The 24745-nt window shown below is 37.0% G+C and overlaps 1 protein-coding gene across 1 annotated transcript in view; it reads right to left on the bottom strand.

The window, feature by feature from the left end:
- LOC150083282 (DNA polymerase kappa-like) overlaps window positions 1-24745 on the bottom strand; it is a 217657-nt gene that overhangs the window by 28589 nt on the left and 164323 nt on the right. The window contains 2 exon segments of the mRNA XM_090378460.1: window positions 6023-6194; window positions 18662-18791. Coding sequence (XP_090234586.1) covers window positions 6023-6194; window positions 18662-18791 — 302 coding nt within the window.

The raw sequence follows: 24745 nt of genomic DNA, 5'->3' as shown, positions 1-24745 counted from the left end.
TCCCACTTTTTCTCTTGTATATTAATGACCTTCCATTGACTGGAAATCCTATCCATAGTTTTGCTGATGATACCTTGTTTTTTAATATCCACTACCAATTCCTTATATGCTGATATCCAGGTAATTCTCCAGTGGGGCAAAGATAATTCAGTTAATTTTAATCCTTCTAAAGTCTTGTCTTATGTCTCACAAAAACAATTCTTCTGCTCTTATGCTTATCTTCAATGAAATTCAGGCAAGATCACATATCTGTTAGGGATTAATTTACTTTTAATCTCTCTTGGCATAAGCACATCACAAATATTGCTTCCTCAGCATCTAAAAATCTGTGTTTTCTCTTCATCCCTTAGCATTACTTTTCTTTTAAATAGTTACTCACTCTGTACAAATCGCAAATCTGCTCTACCGTGAAATATTGTTCTTACATCAGGGGCAATGCCCCCATAACCTCCTTCGGGCTTGTAGAGTCTATTCAAAAGAGGATAGTTAGATTAATTAATGAACCAGTTCTTACATAGTCTCTCTACTGTGACTCATACATTACTGTTTCTGTTGCCTGCCTTGCACCAATTTTTCTATAGATACTTCCATGAGCGCTGTTCTTCTGAATTGGCTTTTACAATTCCCCTTGTCTCTTCAAAACCAGTCCAAACACATGCCACAACTAGTCAGCATCCTTTTTACTAAGGCACATGAGGTGCTAGCCTCGGGCCCCACGAGGCCTCTGTAATCTCAAATTTTTAAAGCAAAAATTTTTTTTTTTTTTTTTAATACACTGATCCAAACTAGGGGTCACTTGTACCTACCATGATAGCTGAAATTTACTGAAAGTGTGGTTAACTCATTTCTGCTAAACAACAGATGAATTTCCAGGATAAAGGAAAATCTCTCTCTCTCTCTCTCTCTCTCTCTCTCTCTCTCTCTCTCTCTCTCTCTCCTAAGTCTCTATTAGGGTGCTTACAGTAGAACACAGTGTATTTGTCCACTTTGGGAATATGTCAATCTTTTCCACTGACTATAGAGGTGCCTCCATAGCCAGGTGGGCAGGAGCAGCAGTGCATAGCACACGCTTCTTGATTAGATGGGGTTTGAGCCCATGACCACCAAATACGGAGGATGCAGAAAGGTCAGGGAATAACCACCGCATATCCCCAGAGCAATATGTCCTTAGTTGCTAATGCTCCTAAAAACCAAATAACAACAACTGACTATAGACACAAGAAAGCAGTAGACCAGAGCGACTTCTCAGTGCAGTATATGGGAGAAGTGGTTGTAAATGTGTTACAGACACTACTAAATTGTGGAATATTAATCCCTTTGGCTCTTAATTCGTGCTTTCTACAGAAGCAGCTCTATTGCCTAAAGGCCTGAGGTGTGAACAATGTGTACCCAGATCTATCGAAATCAGTTCATTCTACAAAAACTGTAAAATTTACTTTGATTTACCAGTTGATGTGTAAAGTTAAAGTGTGATACGTAATAGTGTACACATTGAAGTAAATATACAGGTAAGTGTCTATGTCTTTGAAAGTAGCGTTATAGTATAAGAAATTCTGATCCAGTTGTAACAGCAAATTTGAATATCATACTTATGTAATGTTTTGCTATCTATTGTGGCTGTGGTATACATTTTCTTTATTGAAAGCTTTTTGGTTTTTCTCTCTTAAAATATGAATTGATTCAAGTGTACTTATTTAATTTTTTGTATTGAATCAATATCATTATCAGTTATACTATTCTTAATTGTCAATAAAGAACAAATTAAATGAAGCAGTAGTTAAAACAATGATATATTAATATTTAAAAATGCATTAATCATAAGAGCAACAAATTTTTATATGAAATGAAACATGCAGTTTTCTTTCTTTAAAATTGTTCCTTTACCAGCTTTGAAATTAACTGTAATGGATATGCTGCTAGATGTAATATTAATTAATTATAACTTACTTTCCTGGAAATAGTTTGCCATTTTCATATCTTTATTCTTTATAATAATATAAAAGAACACCCATTATAAAAATATAATGAAAAATAAAGAACTCCTTTATTTTAATGTTAATTAGTTCTCCCTCGACCACCCAATATGAATAGAAGATTCAAATCAGGAACAGCAAAACAAAAGAAGCGAAATGAACAACAAAACTAACAAATAACCCAAAGAAATGCATTAATTTTTTTTTTTTTTTTTACTGCCCTCTGGATCTGTAAAGAACAATGGACAAAAAGAAATCTCAAATCAACTCAAATTTTCAGCACCCACAGTTGATGCAAGCAAGAATTCAGAAATAATGGCAGAACAAGCAGACCAAATTTCTGAAGGAAATACTGGAGGACAGAAAACAGTGCATGCCAGAATATAGATCTATTAGCCAAACATGACCAACTTGAATAAAACACAGAACAAGCACAGAGGCAAGAAGATCATGTAAATCAAACTACTGATATTAATTTGTGTAAAGGTACAATGCCTCAAATTTACCCCAAAGATATTACAGAATGACCAGTAAATATACTGGCCATTCTGCAATACTACTTGCAAGTCCAAGTAGTAAGTTTTTAGAATACTACTTAATAAATAAACCTCAAAATTTTGGTAGAATTGAAAATTTGAAAGTAAAATATACACAACGTAACTGTGTACACTATAGAAATATTCAAGAATCTAATTTTTTTACTGTGAGAAAACTAATGGAACCAAAGAAAAGCACAAACAGTTAATTTTTTTTTTGATACTAGTAAGTCAGTGTATTGTTTTATTTACAAATAATTTTCAACCTCATTAAATTTATAACTGGATTCAACAACTGGAAAAATGTATGTAGAGATTTGACTGAACACGAGTGCCCAAAGGATCATATCCAATGTATGTGGATATATAAAAAAAGGCGTCAAACAATAGGACGTATTTATACAAAGTTAAGAAACCAGAATCCCAAGAAATTGTTATTGGCATAATGTTTTAAGAAGAATTATTGCTACAATTCAATTTTTAGGTAACCTTGGCATAGCATTTTGAGGTAGCGGTGACAATATATATTCTGAATGTAAAGAAAATTTTCTAAGTTATTTGGAATATCTTAGTCAATTTGATGTATTTTTAAAAAATCATATAGAAATGTACACAAATTGCCGACCTGGTATAACAAATTACCTTTCACATAAAACCCATGGACTTAGACTGACATTTCTGAATGTTGAAACAATTCTGAAAGTGTTTCTCATAATTCTTGTAACAAACGCAAGTGGTGAACCGTCTTTTTCAACGCTAAAACGAATAAAAAAAACTATTTACAAAATAATTTAATGCAGGACAAAATGTCCAATTTATTGTTGTTATTTATCGTGTCTGAGGTAATGAACTCTATAAATTATGATGACATAATTGATAAATTTGCGAAATTAAGAGCAAGGGAAAAAACATTTTAACTGAATAGTAACCGGTGTCAGTTTCTGGTGAAATTTAAAAAAAGTCCTGTCTGCATATGGGTTACAGATGGTCTGAGGTTTTTATAAGGCTGGACAGAAGATATTAAATATTCTTATGTTCTTATTAATAATGTGTTAATATTTGGTACTGTACAGGTATTGTTAAAACTATTATTCTGTTAAACTCTTGTATTTTATATAATACCTGTATTTAATTATTACGTTATATAAATAAATTATTTTGGCAATACAAAATTTTTACTGTTATACTTATACTTTATCAATAAAAAAGTTTAGGGGCCTCAAAATAATTTTGTGCCTCTGCCCACAAAACACATATGGCCCTGTTTTTACTGTCCAACTTTAACCTCGCAGAACCAACTTTTCTTCTCCCTACTTTATTCCAACTTCCATTTTATGAAAATAACAATCTACAGAAATTCAAGTCTAATGTCAACAAGTATCTTCTTTCATCTTTTGAACATTAATCCACACATGACTCTAAGTACTATAGGTTCTAATACCTTTCGTATTTGGGGGTTTCATAAAAAAAAAAAAAAACGTCAAAACTGGCAATGAAATGGCCATAAAGGTAATCTAAACATTTTAAATAAATAGCAGCATATTACTTCTTTGAGAGAAACACTTTTTATTTGAAGTACAGACACAACACTGAAGTAATATGTGGTGACTTCCTTTGCAACATGAGATTGGTACATTTTTTAGTAAACTTAAGTTTTCTTTGCTATGTACAAAACTGAGGCTTTTGTCAACCCACATGTAGTAATGCTTTATAGTTCTGGTATGACTGAAACTTTAGCTCAATTTATTTGAGTATTAATCTTCAAAGTACTAATTCCCAGCAATAATCTACTGGAGTCATTGTCAAGCTAGCCTGCAAGTGATTTTGAGTGTTTCTTAAGTTAAAATCCTAGAATTGAAAATAAGGGGAAATAGTTATCTCAGATTCCAATAAATACATAATCAGTAATGGATTATTTCATTTCCAAAGTGAGAAAGATCAACATGGGGCACAATGGTCAGTCTGTTCTAGTATTAGCAGTGACAAATGATGCAAGCTTATACTGCATCAACCAAAAAAAAAAAAAAAAAATCATCACTCTTCCCATCTCACTTTGTTCATCCCCTCTAACAGTTTGTATAGTTTTTCCTAGAATTTATCCAAAATACCTAATTCCACAACACCAGATGGAAGATTGTTTCAACAATCACCTACCTGCTGGCTGAAGGCAAAATTCTACACACCATCCTTCCTCAACTTAAATTTATTTCCCATTTCCCCTCAAATCTGTTGTCCAAGCAAGAAGGACAATACCATCACAATTAGATACTAAATCCATTCAAAGTGTTAAAGCACTTCCATCAGACCTCCACACAGGTGCCTAGTTTCCAGACATTGCAATTTTTACAAAACTAGAGTTCTTCCTGGTAAGAATACCCTTTTATCCGGCTCACTAATCTTGTGTCTCCTCCCTGCACCCATTCTAACAGATCCACATCTTTTCTAAAATGAAGCTTTAAGACCCATTTGCAATGCTCAAGACATGGCCTAACCATCTTATCCTTGCTTGCAAAATTCTTGTATATCATTGACAGAGCCTCACGATCTGTTCAGCAGTCCACCTGCATTGCTTGCAGATTTTCATGTCTGATTGCCAATTACCTCCAAGTTTGTTTCATTCTCCCCTATCCTGAATGTGGTAGGAGAGAATGAAAACTTGATATGTTTTCTGAGATTGTTGCTCCCCATATGAAGTACTTTGCATTTGTTAATATTAAACTTCAATTGCTACCTCTCAGCCCATGTGGCTAATTTTTATAGATCTTGTTACAGTAGCATACCCTGCTAACCTTTGCATCATCTTCAAACTTAGACAGTAAGGCTAATATTCCTTTATCAATATCATTAATAAATATTGAAAACAACAATGGGCCTAGCAATGAACCCTTAGGAATTCTGCTAATAACATTTGCCCAAGAAAAGCAATGACCATTGACAACTACTCTGTACCACTGCTTTATCCAAACAGTAACTTGCCACTAATGTCATACTGCAGTCTTTTATGAGGTACAATATCAAAAGCTTTTCAAAATCTAAGTATATGATGTCAAAATTATTTTGGCATCATATACTTAGTTTTGTTTGTTTGTTATTTGGTTTTTAGGAGCATTAGCAACTAAGGCCATATTGCTCCGGGGATATGCGGTGGTCATTCCCTGACCTTTCCGCATCCTCCGTGTTTGGTGGTGACAGGCTCGAACCCCGGTCGCTATGCACTGCTGCTCCTTCCCACCTGGCCACAGAGGCGCCTATATACTTAGTATTATCAAAAAAAAAAAAAAAAAAAAAAAAAATGTGTATTATCAAAACATTTGTATTATCAAAAATTTCACATACCATGGAAAGTAGAAGGAATTTGCATATATTTTTAGATGTTTTAAATGTCCTAAAGCAAATTAAAGCTATTTCTCACATTTGTTTAACGGAGCCTACTTATTTACAATTAAATTCAAGTTTGTGGTCACTTTTATATATGATATCAAAAATACACAGAAAAATATTTAATAACATTACCCATCAATCTCAATTGCAGTTTATCCGGATAAACAGTTGTAATTTCAGTATCTAGAAGCTTTCTTGCTGCTCTTGAAATTGCAGTAAAATCAGAAGTGTGAATTGGTAGGGATATATGTCTTGTATAGCTATCAAATTTCACAGTTTTCAACTTTAGCACTACAACTTTTCCCTATATATGAAAAGAAATAAAAATGTATATATTAAGCTTAATGATAATTTTAAATGTCATTATAAATTTCAATATGAATTGCATTCTTGACAATTATTCTTAATTCTACCAAATAAGCATCAGTTCATGTAAGTCTAGCCTCTTTAGCATTGTTTCTTCTTATTACTGTATGTGTGTCTGTATTTAATCATTTATTGCTAAGTTAAATTTTGTATTGCAGATTTATTGCTTAGAAAAGAAAAGAAAAGAAAGTATGCTGTTCAAATCAGCCTTTGCTATGGTTAATAATAATTCAAATCTAGTTAGGGTTTTTTTTTTTTTTTTAAAGAAGGAAGCAAAACAGAATATAGTCTAAAACCAAGGACACCAATTATACATTACTTTTTTAATTAAGTATTACCAAAATTAACAACAACAAAGGCTCTAAAAATATGAAGTTGTAATATACTAAATACCCATCTAGATTTAAAAATAAGCTCGTGTACATGATTAGGACAATTAAAACTATTTATTATACACATATGTTAATAAATAAGTGAAAAAAAAAAATTTTTTTTTGAAAAATTATCTGTTTCAGCAGCTTGAAAATTTCCATCATTAATCGCTGGACAATCAAAACATTTGTATTATCAAAAAAATTCACCAACCATGTAAAGTAGGGGAATTTGTATATTTTTAGAAGATGTTTTAAATATGTCCTGAAACAGATTAAAGCTATTTCTCACATTTGTTTAAAGCAATCTACTTATTTACAATATTTCAACATTTCTTTCTACAATATGTTTAATAAATTTACATATTTCCTTTTTTTTCCAGCACATTTGTTGTTCTGGAAAAAAATTAAATAAATAAAAATTCCCAATGATAAATGTATTTGTTATTGAAGAGGTACCAATTTCTGTGAAACTAGTAATCTAGTGGATGGGTAATAACCTGGACAGATCTCATTCTAGTAGAGCATCAACAGAATAAGCACACCACAAAGTCCTGAGTTACATTTAAGAATGCATGCTCAACAATTTAATACACTCTAGATGTTACTTCAACCCATTGTAAGAGACTTCACTTACATATCTATAAAAGTCAACTAAAAATCAATTTCTTGAAAAATTTTATTAAGAGAAAATTTAGGAGAAAGTATATAAAACTAAACACGAAGTCTAAAAATATTTAATGAGTATAACAAAATGGGGAAAGCTTTAGCAAAAAAGAATTCTATAAAAGGCAATTTTATTTTATTTTGGAATAAAAATTACAGTGACATTCAAGGCAGACTGCTTAAGCCACACAACAGAAGGAAATCTCAAATTCCTTCTTCACATTTTGAATGGGAAACAATTCTATTTTATTTATACAGAACTGAAATTATCACATATGTATTGAGAACATTAAAATGTGTTTAGCACAGAAAAACAGAAATAAGCATATCATATTCCTTCTAGAAATTTCTGGTTAAAGATTTAGGGACTATTGCAAGATGTGTGAATAAAATCCCAAGGAGCTCTGCTAACAAGTAAGTGCCATGGAGTTGTGACAGTGCAAATGCAGCTCCTTGACATATATTTATATATAAATAAATATCAGTTTATTAGTAAAAAATCATTATAGCATGTATAACAATATTAAATGAGTGTCCTGCAATGAAACATGCCCTGAGGAACTTACACATTAAGAATAGCATTTAAACATAAATCAAAGATAGAATTATCATGTTTTTTTCAGATGCATTAGCATATATACACAAAGGTGCTATTGTCTTCACCATATCCACTGCCCACCTGTCCATCCACATGTAATAATCCAAATCCCAGTGGATGTATTTAATAATAATTATTTTTTGTGAAAAGCAAAAGAGGGAGAAAAACTGAGTTTTTGTAAAAAGAAAGAGAAATGTTTGTCACCAATTAGATTACAATGATGAGTTGGTAGCTATGCATAAGCTATCCATTGAGCATATATTATAGCTAAAGCTTTGAATATTGTTTGTTGTAATGAAGTGAAAACAGTTAATTTTATATATTAATTAGCTTATTAATTAGTAATTAACTGGTAACAAAATAATTAGTTTACTTTTCACTTCCATTAATCATAGAAAAGGAAAAAAAAAAAAAAAAAATTTAAGAAATAAAATTCTTATGCACCTGAACAGTAATGCACTGCATATATTACCTAACTTGTATTCTGCACTGGAATAGGACCATGTTATATACTGAGTTTTTTATGAGCAAAGAATAGTGGAGGAACTGGGAATAATCTGTAAAGTAAGCAGAGTTTGATACTGATGGGGTGAAACCATGAGTTTGAATATAGCTTCATGAAGGCTAAGGGCATTCTTAGACCTAGTGTATTTAAGGCCAAGTTTTAGATTTTCCCACATTAGCATCACATTCACAACAGCATACAGAGGTTTTAAGTTTGGAAACAGCAGTAATAGACCATACTTTTGCATTCAGTAACACCATGGAGCATAAATCAACATTAATATATCTGCAAATAATTGCTGGATCTGAAACACAAATTAACTGTTGCCGCAAAATCCACTTCTTAAGGGATGACATTTTAAATTTCTGACATGAGATTTGAAAAATAACCTGTAGTCAAAAATGGTATCAAGGTCTTTCTATATATTAGCATTAGTAGAGGCATTTGATGCAAGAAAGCAGCTTATGCAGCATCAGCCAAAAAAAAAATAAATAAATAAAATAAAATAAAAATAAAAAAATAAATAAATAAAAAATAACCACTTCCACTTCACTCCTCTGTTGTTCGAAATACCTGTCCAGCTGAGCCTTAAACTTATTTAGACTATCAACTTGCACAACAAGGGATGGAAGTCTGTTCCACCAACCAACCACCCGCTGGCTAAAGGCAAATTTCCTCACGTCTATCCTACATCTGTCTTTCCTCAATTTGAATTTATGCCCTCTCAGGTGATTTTTTCTGAGCAAGAGGAAGAATCCCATCAGCATTGAGTATGCTCAAACCATTCAAGGCTTTATACACCTTAACCAGATCACCTCGCTCGTGCCTAGTCTCCAGACACTGTAATTTGCAAAACTTAAGCCTTTCTTCGTAAGAGCACCCCTTTGTTCCATTCACCAATCTTGTTGCCCTTCTCTGTACTCGTTCCAGCATCCCTACATCCTTCTTGAAATGAGGCCTCCAGACCTGTATACAGTACTCTAGGTGTGGCTTGACCATTGCCTTATACAAGGGAATAATCACCTCCTTACCCCTGCTAGAAAAATTCCTATATATCGTCGACAATACACCATGACCTACTCTTGCAGCCCGTCTGCACTGCTCAGAAAACTTCATATCTGCCTCCACAACCACCCCCAGTTCCCTTTCATTCTCTACCACTGTCAGTGTAGTACCACAGAGTTGATACATTGCTCTGGGGTTGCTGTTTCCCATATGTAGTACTTTACATTTGTCAATGTTAAACTTCATTTGTCACCTCTCAGCCCATCTGCTCAACCTTTCCAGATCCTGTTGCAGTAGCATAGTGTCAGTAGTGTCCTTGACAACCCTGCCAACCTTCGTATCGTCTGCAAACTTGGACATTAAGCTTGATATACCATCATCAATTATCATTTATAAATACAGAAAACAATAATGGACCCAATACTGAACCCTGAGAGACTCCACTAATAACATTAGTCCACAATGAGCAGTGTCCATTGATTACCACTCTCTGTCTTCTCCCCCTCAACCACCCCTTTATCCATAGCAGCAATTTGCCTCCAATGCCACACTGCTCCAATTTGTGCAGCAGTCTCCCATGTGCAACAGTATCAAAAGCCTTTCTAAGATCCAAGTATATAATATCAAAGTTATTCCCTGAATCCAGTTCTTTTGTGACTGCATCATAGTATCCAATCAAATTGGTCAGGCAAGACTTGCCCTTATCAAAACCATGCTGTGTCTGAGCTATAACTGAAGTCTTGTCTAGATGATCCTGTAGTGGTTCTTTAACCAGTGCCTCCATTAATTTTCTCGGAACAGAAGTTAAACTAACAGGTCTATAATTACTTGTGTCGCCTTTTGATCCTCCTTTGTGAATTGGGGTCACATTTGCACTTCTCCAGTCCATGGGTACTTCCCCTGAGTCCAAGGAAGCTCTCATAATTATGGCTAAGGGTTTGCTTACTTCCTTTTCTGCCTCCTTTAATATAACTGGATAGATCTCATCCACCCTAGGTGCCTTTCTTGTATTTAAAATCAACAATTTCTCCTCCACTTTACTCTCAGTTATTACAAGATTCTCTAGCTTATTGCCAGAGTTGAATACACCTCTGGCATTCCCCTCGCTGAATAACTCCTCATGTGTGAATGTCGATGCAAAATATTCATTTAGTTTGTTAGCTACCTGAGCAGGATCATCAACAGTTGACCCATCGATAGCAAGTGGACCAATCTGATTCATCCCCTTCCTTCTAGAGTTTACATAAGTAAAGAACTCTTTGCTGTTTTTCTTTGCATCCCTTGCCAAAGATTTCTCGTAATCTGCCTTCGCCTGCCTAATCTCCTTTGTAACTTGGTTACAGATCAACTTGTATCTATCATAGGCTTCTGTGACACGTGTTAATTTGTATGTATCCCATGCATTTTTCTTCTCCGCCATGTCTCATTAGTTCATCTGACATCCACTTAGGCCTAAACTTTGAACAATATTTTTTAGTTGGTATTTAAAGCCTAGTAGCTTCCAAGATAAGTTCTTTGAATGCTTCCCATTTTGAATTTGCTGTTGGTAACGTCATCAGTTGGTCCCACTGTATAGAATTTAAATACTGTCTCAGTCCATCGTAGTCGCCTTTACGAAAGCAATAACCCTTCCCTTTACCCCTAATGGTAGTTACCTCTTTGAGTAAATCCCACTTCAGCACACTGTGATCACTGCCACCTAGTGGTACATTTACCTGCAGATTCTTAATGCATGAAGAATCACTACTGATAATCAAATCAAGAGTATTACTCCCTCTAGTTGCCTCCCAACCATGCTGATGTAGAAAACAATCATCCAATAAATCCACAAAAGCCTCGCTAGTGTGTGAGTGACCAGCCCCCAAATTCCAGTCAATATCTGGGAAATTAAAATCCCCCATTATAAGACTCTTATTTACTGGCCCACTATTTCCCTGTACAATTTCTTATTATACTCATCAGAGTCATTAGGCCTATAGCACACTCCTACTTTCAATTTTGATCTCCCAATGCTTATGTCACACCAAACTGACTCGACACTGCACTGTCCAGCAATGTCGACTGGCTTCACTTCCTTGGATTTTATGTATTTCTTAACTAATAGCATAACCCCTCCTCCCTTCCTATCCTGTCTATCCCTTCTGTAGACATTGTACTCCCCAAATTCCAGTTCTGCATTCCTTATATCTGTGTGACACCACGTCTCCGAAATCCCCACAATATCTGCCTTTGATGTTTTGAGCAATACCTCAAATTCATCAAATTTATTTACTAAACTCCTAGCATTGGTGTACATGCAAGTATACATGCACCTGTTCTTTTTCTTAGCTACCCTAACACAACCCATGTGTTTTCTTGTACCTCAATGATTCCCAGCAGTCTCTGAAATATCCTGTATCTTATTTTCCAGGCTGTGGCTCATTCCAATAGAAGCAGTGCAAGAATCACTTTCATCTCTGCCAGTGGCTACTGTTAATCTATTAGTCCTTGTATCCCCCCAATCTAGCAGTTTTCCGACCCACTTAACACTGCCTCGATAGCATCAGCAAACATTCTTGCACCCTTTCTATTTAAGTGTATCCCATCCCTGTAGAAGCAGTCTCTCCTGTTAACAAGTACAGACCAGGCTGAAAATAATTCACCCCTTGAGCTTTGCACAATCCTTCCAGGGCCGAATTGATCGACAGGGCTCTCATCATATACTGCCTCCTATCGTGTCTGGGCAAAATTGCAGACACTTTCAAATTCAACCCAATATCAACTAGCATAATTAATTGCTTACCAAGAACTCTGTTTAAAGTTATCCTTTATAAAGAATGATACTAATTACTTATACTCTTCACCAGAATAAAATCAATTATTATTCAGTAAAACATAACATCACCTTTACCAGAGCCTTTATCATTTGAAAACTGGACTAAAGCCTAACATATATGTTGTTATATGTAATTCCCCAAAAAGAGATCCTATGATGTGTAAGAACAGCCTCAAACTCTGTAAACAATTCTTCAACTGCTTTTCAACTGGTTAAAATCTCTACTCTATTTCATGTAACTCTGTTACAATAATATATGTTAAAAAAGTCAGATATATCTCTGCTGCTACTTCCACTGAATTTCTTGTTAAAATTTCTAATAAAAAATTATTCCTCTATTTTCCATTTTGTAAAATATCCTTCCCACAATATTTTGAAGCTACTCTCGTTGCATGACAATTTGTAACTCAATTAGCATGGCAGTTGGCAGTTTAGAAAGTGCATACAGGTAGAACAGCTGTTCTTGAATTGTATTCTGAAAGATCGTAGAAGGATTTGGACTACGTATTAGTAATTTTTTTAAAAATTTTTCTTTAATATATTTTAAATTTAAATTCTGATGCAAATTTGTACTCAATTAGGTTGGCAGGTACAGAGAGTGCATGCATCTAGAACAGCTGCTTTCTAGTGAATCGTATTCTGAAGGATTGTAGAAGGTTTGGATAAAGTGTTAGAATTTTTTTTTTTTTTAATTTCTTTGAAATTTAAATTCAAAAATTTTGTCAAATTAATTTTAATAATTTTCTTTATTTATTTTCTATAATATTTTGTAATTTATAATTCTAACTATATCTTAAACTAATACTGCCAGGCTATATTCTTATTTTTGGTTCTTAAGAATTTAAGCCTTACAAGTCAAAAAATTCTTAAGTTCAGTAGCAGATAAAGTTCTGATAGCTATTTAATTACTATAACATTTTGTAATTTAAATTCTGTAATGTTTTGTCAGTTTCATTTTTAAATTATAATGGTTGCTATAAGATCCACTTCAAGTAGTTCATTAAAGGATATCAGACCTCAGATGCAAATAGCCATAGGCAATTTTCATATGAGTCATTAATTGTATAGCCTGTAACATCACTTATACAGGGTGTCTCAAAAATATTGGTACAAACGTTTAAGGGGAGGTAGGTAACATCTAAAGGAATGTGAATCGCATAGGAACCCATAATTAGAAACGTCACCGTAAGTCAGTAGACGGCGCTGTTCATCAGATCACGAGGGAAAATTTCTGGTTTACTCATTCAAGCAGTAGTCGCTGCATGAAGAGCATGCATCGATATACGAACTGTGAGCTGGCAGACATGCACCTAGTGTATGGATTAGCAGAGGGCAATGGATGAGCCGCGCAACGAATTTATGGAGAACGCTTCCCAGACAGACATGTACTGGACCACCATTTGTTTGCACGTGTGCATCAAAATTTGTGTGATTATGGGTCATTTTGAGGTAACAGGAGTAGTGCGGGCAGACCACATTCAACGTGAACTCCCGCCACGGAAGAAAGTGTGTTGAATTCCGTCCAGAATAATCCTACTACCAGCACACATGCCTTTGCCTCTGCCTTAGGAGTGTCTCGTTGCAGTGTACAGCGTGTTTGGCATGATGATTCCTTACACCCCCTTTCATCTTCAAAGGGTTCAGTTACTGCTCCCCCAAGATCATCCTGCACGTGTGGCTTTTGTGCAGTGGTTTCTCCAAGAAAGTGTTCGAGACTTGAATTTTCCAGCCTATGTTTTGTTCACGGATGAGGCTTATTTCACTCGGGAAGGCTTATTCAATCAGCACAATGCTCATGTGTGGGCTCACGACAACCCACACGGTGTGCACCCCCATGCAGACAACATCGCTTCGCAATAAACGTGTGGGTAGGTATGGTCGGTGACTGCTTAGTTGGCCCATACCTGTTACCATCCCGCATGAACTCCGCTAAATATTGGATCTTTCTTGAACAAGTTCTACCAGGGTTACTTGATGATGTTCCAGCAAATGTGAGATGCAACATTTGGTTTCGACATGACGGGGTGCCTGCCCATTATGGAAGGTGTGTTCGTGACCATTTGAACAGGTGTTTTGGGCGTCGATGGATTGGCCGTGGTGAACCCGTTGCCTGGACCCCATGCGCTCACCTGATTTATCGAGCCTTGATTTTTTTCTGTGGGGGGCCCTCAAATCTATCGTGTATGAATCGCGTGTGGAGACGGAAACGGATCTCATGGCAAGACTTGTCTGCTGTGCTGCTGCTGCTACTGTCAAAGAAACTCCAGGTGTGTTCGACCGTGTCTGCCACTCCATGCTGTGTCAGTGTCACGCATGTATCGCGTCTCATGGTGGAACCTTCGAGCATCTGTTGTAACATCATGAAATGCATCGAATTGTACTCCATTGTTAATATTATGTCAAATAAATGTTTGCCACTAATTACTGTCTTGTGTCATTTCTGCTTCTTGTGTCTCTGCTACTACTTTCTCGTGACATTTCTGGTTATGGGTTCCCATGCGATTCACATTCCTTTAGATGTTACCTACCTCCCCTAAACGTTTGTACCAATATTTTTGAGACACCCTGTATAGCTTGTAACATGTGTTCCAAAGTAAATCTATTAGATAATCCACCTCACTGATGGTTCTTTTCTTTGTCCCGGTGTAGAGAGGTACTGATCTCAAGACCTGGATCATGACTAGATAAAACTAAATCACTGAAGAAGCAGGTGGATTCCCTAGAGACAAATAAAGCTGGGGACTTGTCAGGGATTCAAGTATCTACTGATCTGCCAGTTGTTGCACCCTGATTCAGGTCATAGAACAGAATAATCAAGTACATACTGTTCCAGTTCAAGAGATTCAGTTTTGAGAGATTCTTGCTGGGTAAATAAGTAACATTTTTTTGTAATAATGATAGGTGGACTAGAGCCAGGAGCAACAATTGTTGATGTTCCAACAGACTGCCAGATTTTAATAGTAAAGAGAGCATTATTATTCATGTGGAGTTCACTAATATTAAGCACTCACACAAACTGATGATTTATTGAAAAACATAGCTCCATGCTGAAAACATAATGCAAGTTATCTCACAATGTGTATCTGTCAGCAATTCTGCCCAGGCACAATAGGAGGAACTATAAAAGCCTGCAGAATTAACTCAAGACAATTAATTGAAGGAGCTCTGCAAGGCTTTTGGAGGACATTTTTATCAGTGTAGTCTGTCCTAGTAGATAGAGGGAATGTATTATGAAGAGATGGATTATTTTTGAAAAAAATATACTACAAGAGTCTTTGCTAGAATCACTGAGAAAGCTCAAACTATTCAGCAGGAAAACTGCTAGTGGAGGGGTGTTAATATAGGCAAGTTAATATTTATCACATGGACTAAATAACTTTCACACATCTTGGGATGTGTGAAACTGTCTTTATTCAATTTCAAACTGTGCCCCCTCAGGTTCTTAATCTCAGCAAGAGGAAGAATCCCATCAGCATTCAGATTGCTCAACCCATTCAAGGCCTTATACACCTCAATCAGATCTCCTCATTGGTGCCTGCTCTCCAGGTGCTGCAATTTGTCGAGAGCCTTGTCGATCAATTCGGCCCTGGAAAGATTGTGCAAGGCTCAAGGGGTAGAATTTTTTTCAGCCTGGACTGTACTTGTTAACAGGAGAGATTGCTTCTACAGGGATGGGATACACTTAAATAGAAAGGGTGCAAGAATATTTGCTGATGCTATCGAGGCAGTGTTAGGTGGGTCGGAAAACTGCTAGCTTGGGGGGAGACAAAGACCAATAGATTGACAGTAGCCACTAGCAGAGGTGAAAGAGATTCTTGCACTGCTTCTATTAGAATGAGCAGAAGCCTGAAAAACAAGATGCATGGTATTTCAGAGACTGCTGGGAGCCATTGCGGTACAAGTAAACACATGGGTTGTGTTAGGGTAGCTAAGAATAGAAACAGGTGCAGGTATACCTTGTGTGTACACCAATGCTAGGAGTTTAGTAAATAAATTTGATGAATTTGAGGTATTGCTCAAAACATCAAAGGCAGATATTGTTGGGATATCAGAGACGTGGTGTCACACAGATATAAGGGATGCAGAACTGCAATTTGGGGAGTACAACGTCTACAGAAAGGATAGGAAGGGGGGATGGGTTATGCAATTAGTTAAGAAACACATAAAAACCAAGGAAGTGAAGCCAGTCGACATCGCTGGACAGTGCAGTGTTGAGTCAGTTTGGTGTGACATAAGCATTGGGAGATCAAAATTGAGAGTAGGAGTGTGCTATAGGCCTAATGACTCTGATGAGTATAATAAGGAACTGTACAGGGAAATAGAGTGGGCCAGTAAATCAGAGAGTCTTATAATGGGAGATTTTAATTTCCCAGATATTGACTGGAATTTGGGGGCTGGTTACTCACGCACTAGCAGGGCTTTTGTGGATTTATTGGATGATTGTTTTCTACATCAGCATGTTCGGGAGGCAACTAGAGGGAGTAATACTCTTGATTTGATTATCAGCAGTGATTCTTCATGCATTAAGAATCTGCAGATAAATGAACCACTAGGTGGCAGTGATCACAGTGTGCTGAAGTGGGATTTACTCAAAGAGGTAACTACCATTAGGGGTAAAGGGAAGGGTTATTGCATCCGTAAAGGCGACTACGATGGACTGAGACAGTATTTAAATTCTATACAGTGGGACCAACTGATGATGTTACCAACAGCAAATTCAAAATGGGAAGCATTCAAGAACTTATCTTGGAAGCTACTAGGCTTTACATACCAACTAAGAAATATTGTTCAAGGTTTAGGCCAAAATGGATGTCAGATGAACTAATGAGGCATATGGCAGAGAAGAAAAATGCATGGGATACTTACAAATTAACACATGACACAGAAGCCTATGACAGATACAAGTTGATCTGCAACCAAGTTACAAAGGAGGTTAGGCAGGCGAAGGCAGATTACGAGAAATCATTGGCAAGGGATGCAAAGAAAAACAGCAAAGAGTTCTTTACTTATGTAAACTCTAGAAGGAAGGGGATGAATCAGATTGGTCCACGAGCTTAACTTCTGTTCCAGGAAAATTAATGGAGGCACTGGTTAAAGAAGCACTGCAGGATCATTTAGACAAGACTTCAGTTATAGCTCAGACACAGCATGGTTTTGTTAAGGGGAAGTCTTGCCTGACCAACTTGATTCGATACTATGATGCAGGGAATAACTTTGATATTATATACTTGGATCTTAGAAAGGCTTTTGATACTTTTGCACATGGAAGACTGCTACACAAATTGGAGCAGTGTGACATTGGAGGCAAATTGCTGCTATGGATAAAGGGGTGGTTGAGGGGGAGAAGACAGAGAGTGGTAATCAATGGACACTGCTCATCGTGGACTAATGTTATTAGTGGAGTCCCTCAGGGCTCAGTGTTGGGTCCATTATTGTTTTCTGTATTTATAAATGATATTGATGATGGTATATCAAGCTTAATGTCCAAGTTTGCAGACGATACAAAGGTTGGCAGGGTTGTCAAGGACACTACTGACACTATGCTGCTGCAACAGGATCTGGAAAGGTTGAGCAGATGGGTTGAGAGGTGGCAAATGAAGTTTAACATTGACAAATGTAAAGTACTACACATGGGAAACAGCAACCCCAGAGCAACGTATCAACTCTGTGGTACTACACTGACAGTGGTAGAGAATGAAAGGGACTTGGGGGTGGTTGTGCAGGCAGATATGAAGTTCTCTGAGCAGTGCAGACGGGCTGCAAGAGTAGCTCATGGAGTATTGTCAATGATATACAGGAATTTTTCCAGCAGGGATAAGGAGGTGATTATTCCATTGTATAAGGCAATGGTCAGGCCACACCTAGAGTACTGTATACAGGTCTGGAGGCCTCATTTCAAGAAGGATGTAGAGCTGCTGGAACGAGTACAGAGAAGGGCAACAAGATTAGTGAATGGAACAAAGGGGTGCTCTTAAGAAGAAAGGCTTAAGTTTTTCAAATTACAGTGTCTGGAGACTAGGCACCAGCGAGGTGATCTGATAGAAGTGTATAAAGCCTTGAATGGTTTAAGCATGCTCAATGCTGATGGGATTCTTCCTCTAGCTCAGAAAAATCACCTGAGAGGGCATAAATTCAAATTGAGGAAAGACAGATGTAGGATAGACGTGCGGAAATTTGCCTTTAGCCAGCGGGTGGTTGGTTGGTGGAACAGACTTCCATCCCTTGTGATGGAGGTTGATAGCCTAAATAAGTTTAAGGCTCAGCTGGACAGGTATTTTGAACGAACAGAGGGGTGAAGTGGATGTGGGTTTTTTTTTTTTTTTTTTTTTTCCTTTGGCTGATGCTGCATAAGCTTGCTTTCTTGCATCAAATGCCTCTACTAATGCTAATGCTAATGCTAATAGTGTCTTTACTGTATAAGAGTAAATTTAAATTTATAGCTTACCATAATTCCTGAAGATTTAAGATCATCGACTAACTCCATACATAAATCTTGACACTTCTGGTGTAATTCATCTGGAGAACTAAGTTCCTTAAAAGTTTCTTCCACTCCTTTACTTTTCCTTGCTGAATCACTAAAAAAATAAAATAAATATTAAGAGTTGTTTTATAGTAGGCAATATTGGTATTCAGGGCGAGCATTTTAAATTAAATATCTTTGAACTCATTAATAACTTTGGATAGAACAGCAACAGGAATATAATGGTTAGTAATAATGTACAAGGGCTGTTCAATAAAGAATGATCGTAAATTTTTGCTACATGGAAGCATAAATACACCATAAGGTTCTTTTAACATTTCATATGGTTCAGCTGATGTTTTCTTGAAATGGAAACAAAATTTGAGATCAGCATACTGTTCCTCGCATTACGTAGGTGAAACTCAACAGGCATATACTTAACTGACTGCCAATGTCACAACGGACCTCACACGAGGCACCTGCACAGGTGCAATGTGATGCATCTTGGTTTGATCTTAAAGTCTGCAGCTCAGTTAGAAGTAGCAAGCAGTACAGTTCATGAAAAATTATGATCATTCTTTATGGAACAGCTCTTGTACGTCACTAACTGGAAAGGGGCATAACTATCTACACCAACACACACACACACACAGCCTTAAGTATATGCTCTAGGAATGGAAATATAGTTGCAATATTTTTTAAGTAAATAATATTATTTCCATAATAATAATACTGCAACACCCAGAAGATAGTGCAGATTCATCTTGAAATTGCAGTACATACATCAGGTAGATATGTCAGTATGGAATGATAAAAAGTTAAAAGCTAAAGAAGGTATTCTCTCAGAAAAGAGTACAATGTAAGCCTCTTCATTATCCATTAAAAACCCCATGCACCATGGTTGGCAATACAAGCTTTTTCATGTCAAACCAAAGAGCCATACAGTTGATGGACAGCATACTTTAAATCATCTACCATACACCTTGCAACTGACCAGTCAAAGAAGCTACAGTTTGTGTCAATTGCTTACAAGCCTGGATGCAACAGCTTAGCACATCCTAAACATTCTCTATTGAAGATAAATCTGAGGACATGGTTCACTATGGTATGGTGTTCACATGGTACAGGTACTGTATGGATATAACAGCAGTATGCAGTGTTCTCAAGTGCCTGGTATTAAAGATTTTTTTTTTCCAGAAAATAAACTGAGAAAATGTTGATCATTTACAGATCTAGTATTTCCTAATTATAAGTAAATTTTGCTAATTTACTATTTCTTATTGAAATCTAAAAACCCTTCTCCAGAACTTTTAGTGCTACATTTTCCTTGTGTGTGTGTGTGTGTGTGTCTAGTATTTTTATTATCATTAGTAGAGGCATACGATGCAAGAAAGCAAGCTTATGCAGTATCAAACAAAAACCCCCCCTCCCATTTCATCCCTCCATTTGTTCCAAATGCTTGTCCAGCTCAACCTTAAATTTATTTAGACTATTAGCTTCCACAAAAAAAGATGGAAGACCGTTCCAGCAATCAACTACCCACTGGCTAAAGGCAAATTTCCGCACATATATTCTACAACTATCTTTCCTCAATTTGAAACTGTGCCCCATCAGGTTCTTAGTATCAGCAAGCAAGAGGAAGAATACCATCAGCATTCAGCTTGCTCAATCCATTCAAGGCCTTATACACCTCAATCAGATCACCTCGCAGGTGCCTATTCTCCAGGAGCTGCAATTTGCAAAACTTAAGCCTTTCTTGGTAAGAGCACACCTTTGTTCCCCTCACGAATCTTGTTACCCTTCTTTGTACTCATTCTAGCAACTTTTTTTTTTTTTTTTTGATTTGGTAGTTGTTGGCGCATCGGCTTCTGTGGCCATATTGCACCTCCCAAGGTTTTTGCAGTACTTTGATCCAAGCCCGAGGCGGGAATCGAACCCGCGACCTTTGGGTTGCCGGGCAGGTACTTTACCCACTCGGCTTTCTAGCAACTCTACATCCTTCCTAAAATGAGGCCTCCAGACCTGTACACAGTACTCTAGGTGTGGCCTGACCATTGCCTTGTATAATGGGATAATCACCTCCCTGTCCCTGCTGGAAAAATTCCTATATATCATTGACATGACTCCATGACCTGCCCTGCTCAGCGAACTTCATATTTGACTGCACAATAACCTCCAGGTCTTTTTTTCACTTTCCACTTCCCTGAGCATAGTACCACACAGTTGGTTCGTTTCTCTTCGGTTATTGCTACCCATATGCAGTACTTTGCATTTGTCAATGTTAAACTTCAGTTGCCACTTCTCAGCCCATTTTGCCAACTTATCTAGATCCAGCTGAAGTAGCATACTGTCTTTACTGTCGTTTACAACCTGCCAACCTTTGTACCATTTGCAAACTTAGACATTAAGCCTGATATACCTTCATCGATACCATTGATAAATACATAAAACAACAATGGACCCAGCACATAACCCTGGGGGACTCCACTATTAACATAAGTCCATGTTTTTTTTTTTTTTTTTTTTTTTGGTAGTTGTTGGCGCATCGGCTTCTGTGGCCATAGTGCACCTCCCAAGTTTTTTGCAGTACATTGATCCAAGCCCGAGGCGGGATTCAAACCCGCGACCGTTGGGTTGCCAGGCAGGCACTTTACCCACCTGGCTAGCCCGGTCGGCGTAAGTCCACGTAGAGCACTGTCCATTTATTACCACTCTCTGCTGTCTCCCACTCAACCATCAATTTATCCATTGCAGTAACTTGCCCTTAATGCCATACTGTCCATTTGGTACAGCAGTCTTCCATGTACAACAATATCAAAAGCTTTCCTAAAATCCAAGTATATGATATCAAAATTATTTTTTGCATTCAGTTCCTTTGTAACCACATCATAGTATCCAATCAAATTGATCAGACAAGACCTCCCTTTAACAAACCCATGCTGTGTCTTAACTATTACTGTAGTCTTGTCTAGATGATCCTGCAATGCTTCTTTAACCAATGACTCCATTATTTTCCCCGGATCACAAGTTAAACTAACAGATCTATAGTTACTTGTGTCACCTTTTGAATCCCCTTTGTGAATTGGCGATACATTTCCACACCTCCAGTCCATGGGGACTTCCTTTGCTGCCTCCTTCAATACAACTGGATAGATCCCGTCCATCCCAGTGCCTTCCTTATGTTTAACTTCAACAATTTCTCCTCCACTTTGCTCTCAGTTATTACAAAATTACTTAGTTCCCTGTTAGTGTTTGATAAACTGCTAGTACTCCCCTCATCTGGTACACACCTCCAGTCCATGGGGATCTCCATTACAGCTAAGGGTTGGCTTACTTCTTTTGATGCCTCCTTTAATATAACTGGATAGATCCTGTCCACCCCAGGTCTCTTCCTTATGTATAACTTCAAAAATTTCTGCTCTACATTTTGCTCTCAGTTATTACAAAATCATTTAGTTCCCTGTTAATGTTTGATAAACGTCTGGTACTCCTCTCATTGAATGACTCCTCATGTGTGAATGTAGATGCAAAATACTCATTCAGTTTATCAGCTACCTGAGTATGACATCAATAGTCAACCAATCTATGTTAAGTGGTCCAATCTGATTCATTCCGTTTCTTCTAGAGTTTACGTAAGTAAAGTACTCTTTGCTGTTTTTCTTTGCATCCTTTGCCAAAGATTTCTTGTAATCTGCCTTTACCTGCCTAACCTCCTTTGTGACTTGATTACAGACTAGTTTATACCTGCCATAAGCTTCTGTGTCACCTGATACTTATGCATCCCATACATTCTTCTTATATGCCATGAGCCTCATTAATTCATCTGACATCCATTAGGCCTAAACCTTGAACAGTATTTCTTAGTTGGAATGAAAAGCCTAGTAGCCTCCAAAATCAAGTCCCTGAAGGCTTCCCATTTAGAATTCAATGTTGGTAACATCATCAGTTGATCCCACTGTACAGAATTTAAAAACTGTCTGAGACCTCTGTAGTCAGCTTTACGAAAGCAAAAGCCCTTCCCTTTAGCCTTGATGGTAGTTACATCTTTAAATAACTCCCACATCAGTACATTGTGATCACTGTTACCCAGTGGTTCCTTTATTTGCAAATTCTTAATGCATGGATAATAACTGCTAATAATCAGATCAAGAGTATTACTCCCTCTGGTTGCCTCTCGAACATGTTGTTGTAGAAAACAGTCATCCAATAAATCCTCAAAAGTCTTGCTAGTGTGCGAGTGACCAACTCACAAGTTTCAGTCAATATCTGGAAAGTTAAAATCCCCCATTATAAGACATTCTGATTTACTGGCCCACTCTATTTCTCTGCACAATTGCTCATTATACTCATCAGATTCATTAGGCCTATAACACACACACACACCTACTCTCATTTTTCCTTTCCCAGTGCTTATTTCACACCAAACAGACTCAACACTGCATTGTCCCATGACATCAATTGGATGCACTTCCTTAGATTTTATGTGTTTCTTAACTAACAGCATAACCCCTCTTCCCTTCTTGTCTTGTCTATCCTTCCTGTACACATTGTACTCCCCAAATTCCAATTCTGCACTGCTTATATCTGTATGACACCATGTCTCTGATATCCCAAAAATATCTGCCTTTGATGTCTTGTCTAGCATTTCAAGCTCATGAAATTTATTAACTATACTCCTTGCATTGGTGTACATGCAAGTATACATGCACCTGTTCCTACTCTTAGTTACCCTTAGTTACCCTAACACAGCCCATGTATTTAATTGTTCCACTATGACTCCCAGCAGTCCTGGAAATCTCCATTACCTTGCTTTCCAGGCTGCTGCTGCTGCTCATTCTAATAGAAGCAGTGCAAGAATCACTTTTGTATCTGCTTGATGCTGCTGTTAACATTTTAGTCTGTGTATCCCCACAAGCTAGCAGTTTTCTGACCCACCTAACACTGCCTCGATAGCATCAGCAAATGTTCTTGCACCGTTTCTATTTAAGTGTATCCCATCCCTGTAGAAGCAGTCTCTCCTGTCAACAAGCACAGACCATTCTGAAAAAAATTCTACCCCTTGAGCCCGATTTTTTTCCAGAGAGGATTTTCCCTATCTTAAAAAGAAATTGTCCTAGAGAGAGGTGCGCATTCAGTCCAGGAATGTTCAGGATTATCGAGGTCTTGGAATATGTTCTGAAATTTAACATCCAAACTGATTATGAGTTCTTGCAGTCGAAACCCTGCGTGGCAGTTTTCATTAGGTTTACTCTGATATAATTTGGCATATTGAGGATCAAACAGGTATTGCCAGCTGGAGTGGGATGGTATGCTTTTAATTTCTGATACATAATTACGCAATAGAGTTTTCTTCCTAAGTTGCAGAGGGGGTTCATTTGCCTCAATATACAGGCTGTGGACCGGAGATGTTCTGAAGGCTCCCAAAGCTATCCTGAGAGCATTATGCTGTATAGTGTTCAGACGTAATAGAGAGCTTTTCCTTACGGAGTCATAGACGGGTGCACCATAATCCAAACATGACCGGATTAAGGTTCCGTAGAGGTGTAAGAGGGAGCTTCTGTCAGCACCCATGACATGGCAGAGAAAGCTCTTAGGATGTTTAGTTTTTTTAAGACAAGTAGTTCGAAGGTAAGCTATATGGGAAGTAAAATTTAGTTTGTTATTGAAATAAAACCCCAAAAGACGAAAATCGTTGGTGACAGGTATCAGGCTGTTTTTTAAAAATACTTTTGGATCTGGGTGTAGTTTTCATTTTTTACAAAAATGAATTGTAGTGGATTTCTTTTCTGCTAGGGAGTAACCATTTCGTAATACCCATGATTCTGTTTTAGCAATGGAGATCTGAAACTGTCTTTCTATGATGTTCATAGTTTGGGATTGACAAAAGATAATGAGGTCGTCAACAAACATGTACTGTTCTACTGTATTAGGTACATCCCGTGTTATGTTTGTAATTCTAATTGCAAATAATGTTGCACTGAGAATGGAACACTGCGGTATGACCTCCTCCTCTTGTTCAAATGTTTTGGATAAATTATTCACGTATCTGACCTGAAACATTCTGTGGCA

Source organism: Mastigoproctus giganteus, chromosome 7 (genome assembly GCF_048544385.1).
Source record: "Mastigoproctus giganteus isolate SK-2022 chromosome 7, ASM4854438v1, whole genome shotgun sequence".
NCBI lineage: Eukaryota > Metazoa > Arthropoda > Arachnida > Uropygi > Thelyphonidae > Mastigoproctus > Mastigoproctus giganteus.
The sequence above is the reverse complement of the archived record's forward strand: the minus strand, read 5'-3'. Positions and strand labels throughout refer to the sequence as shown.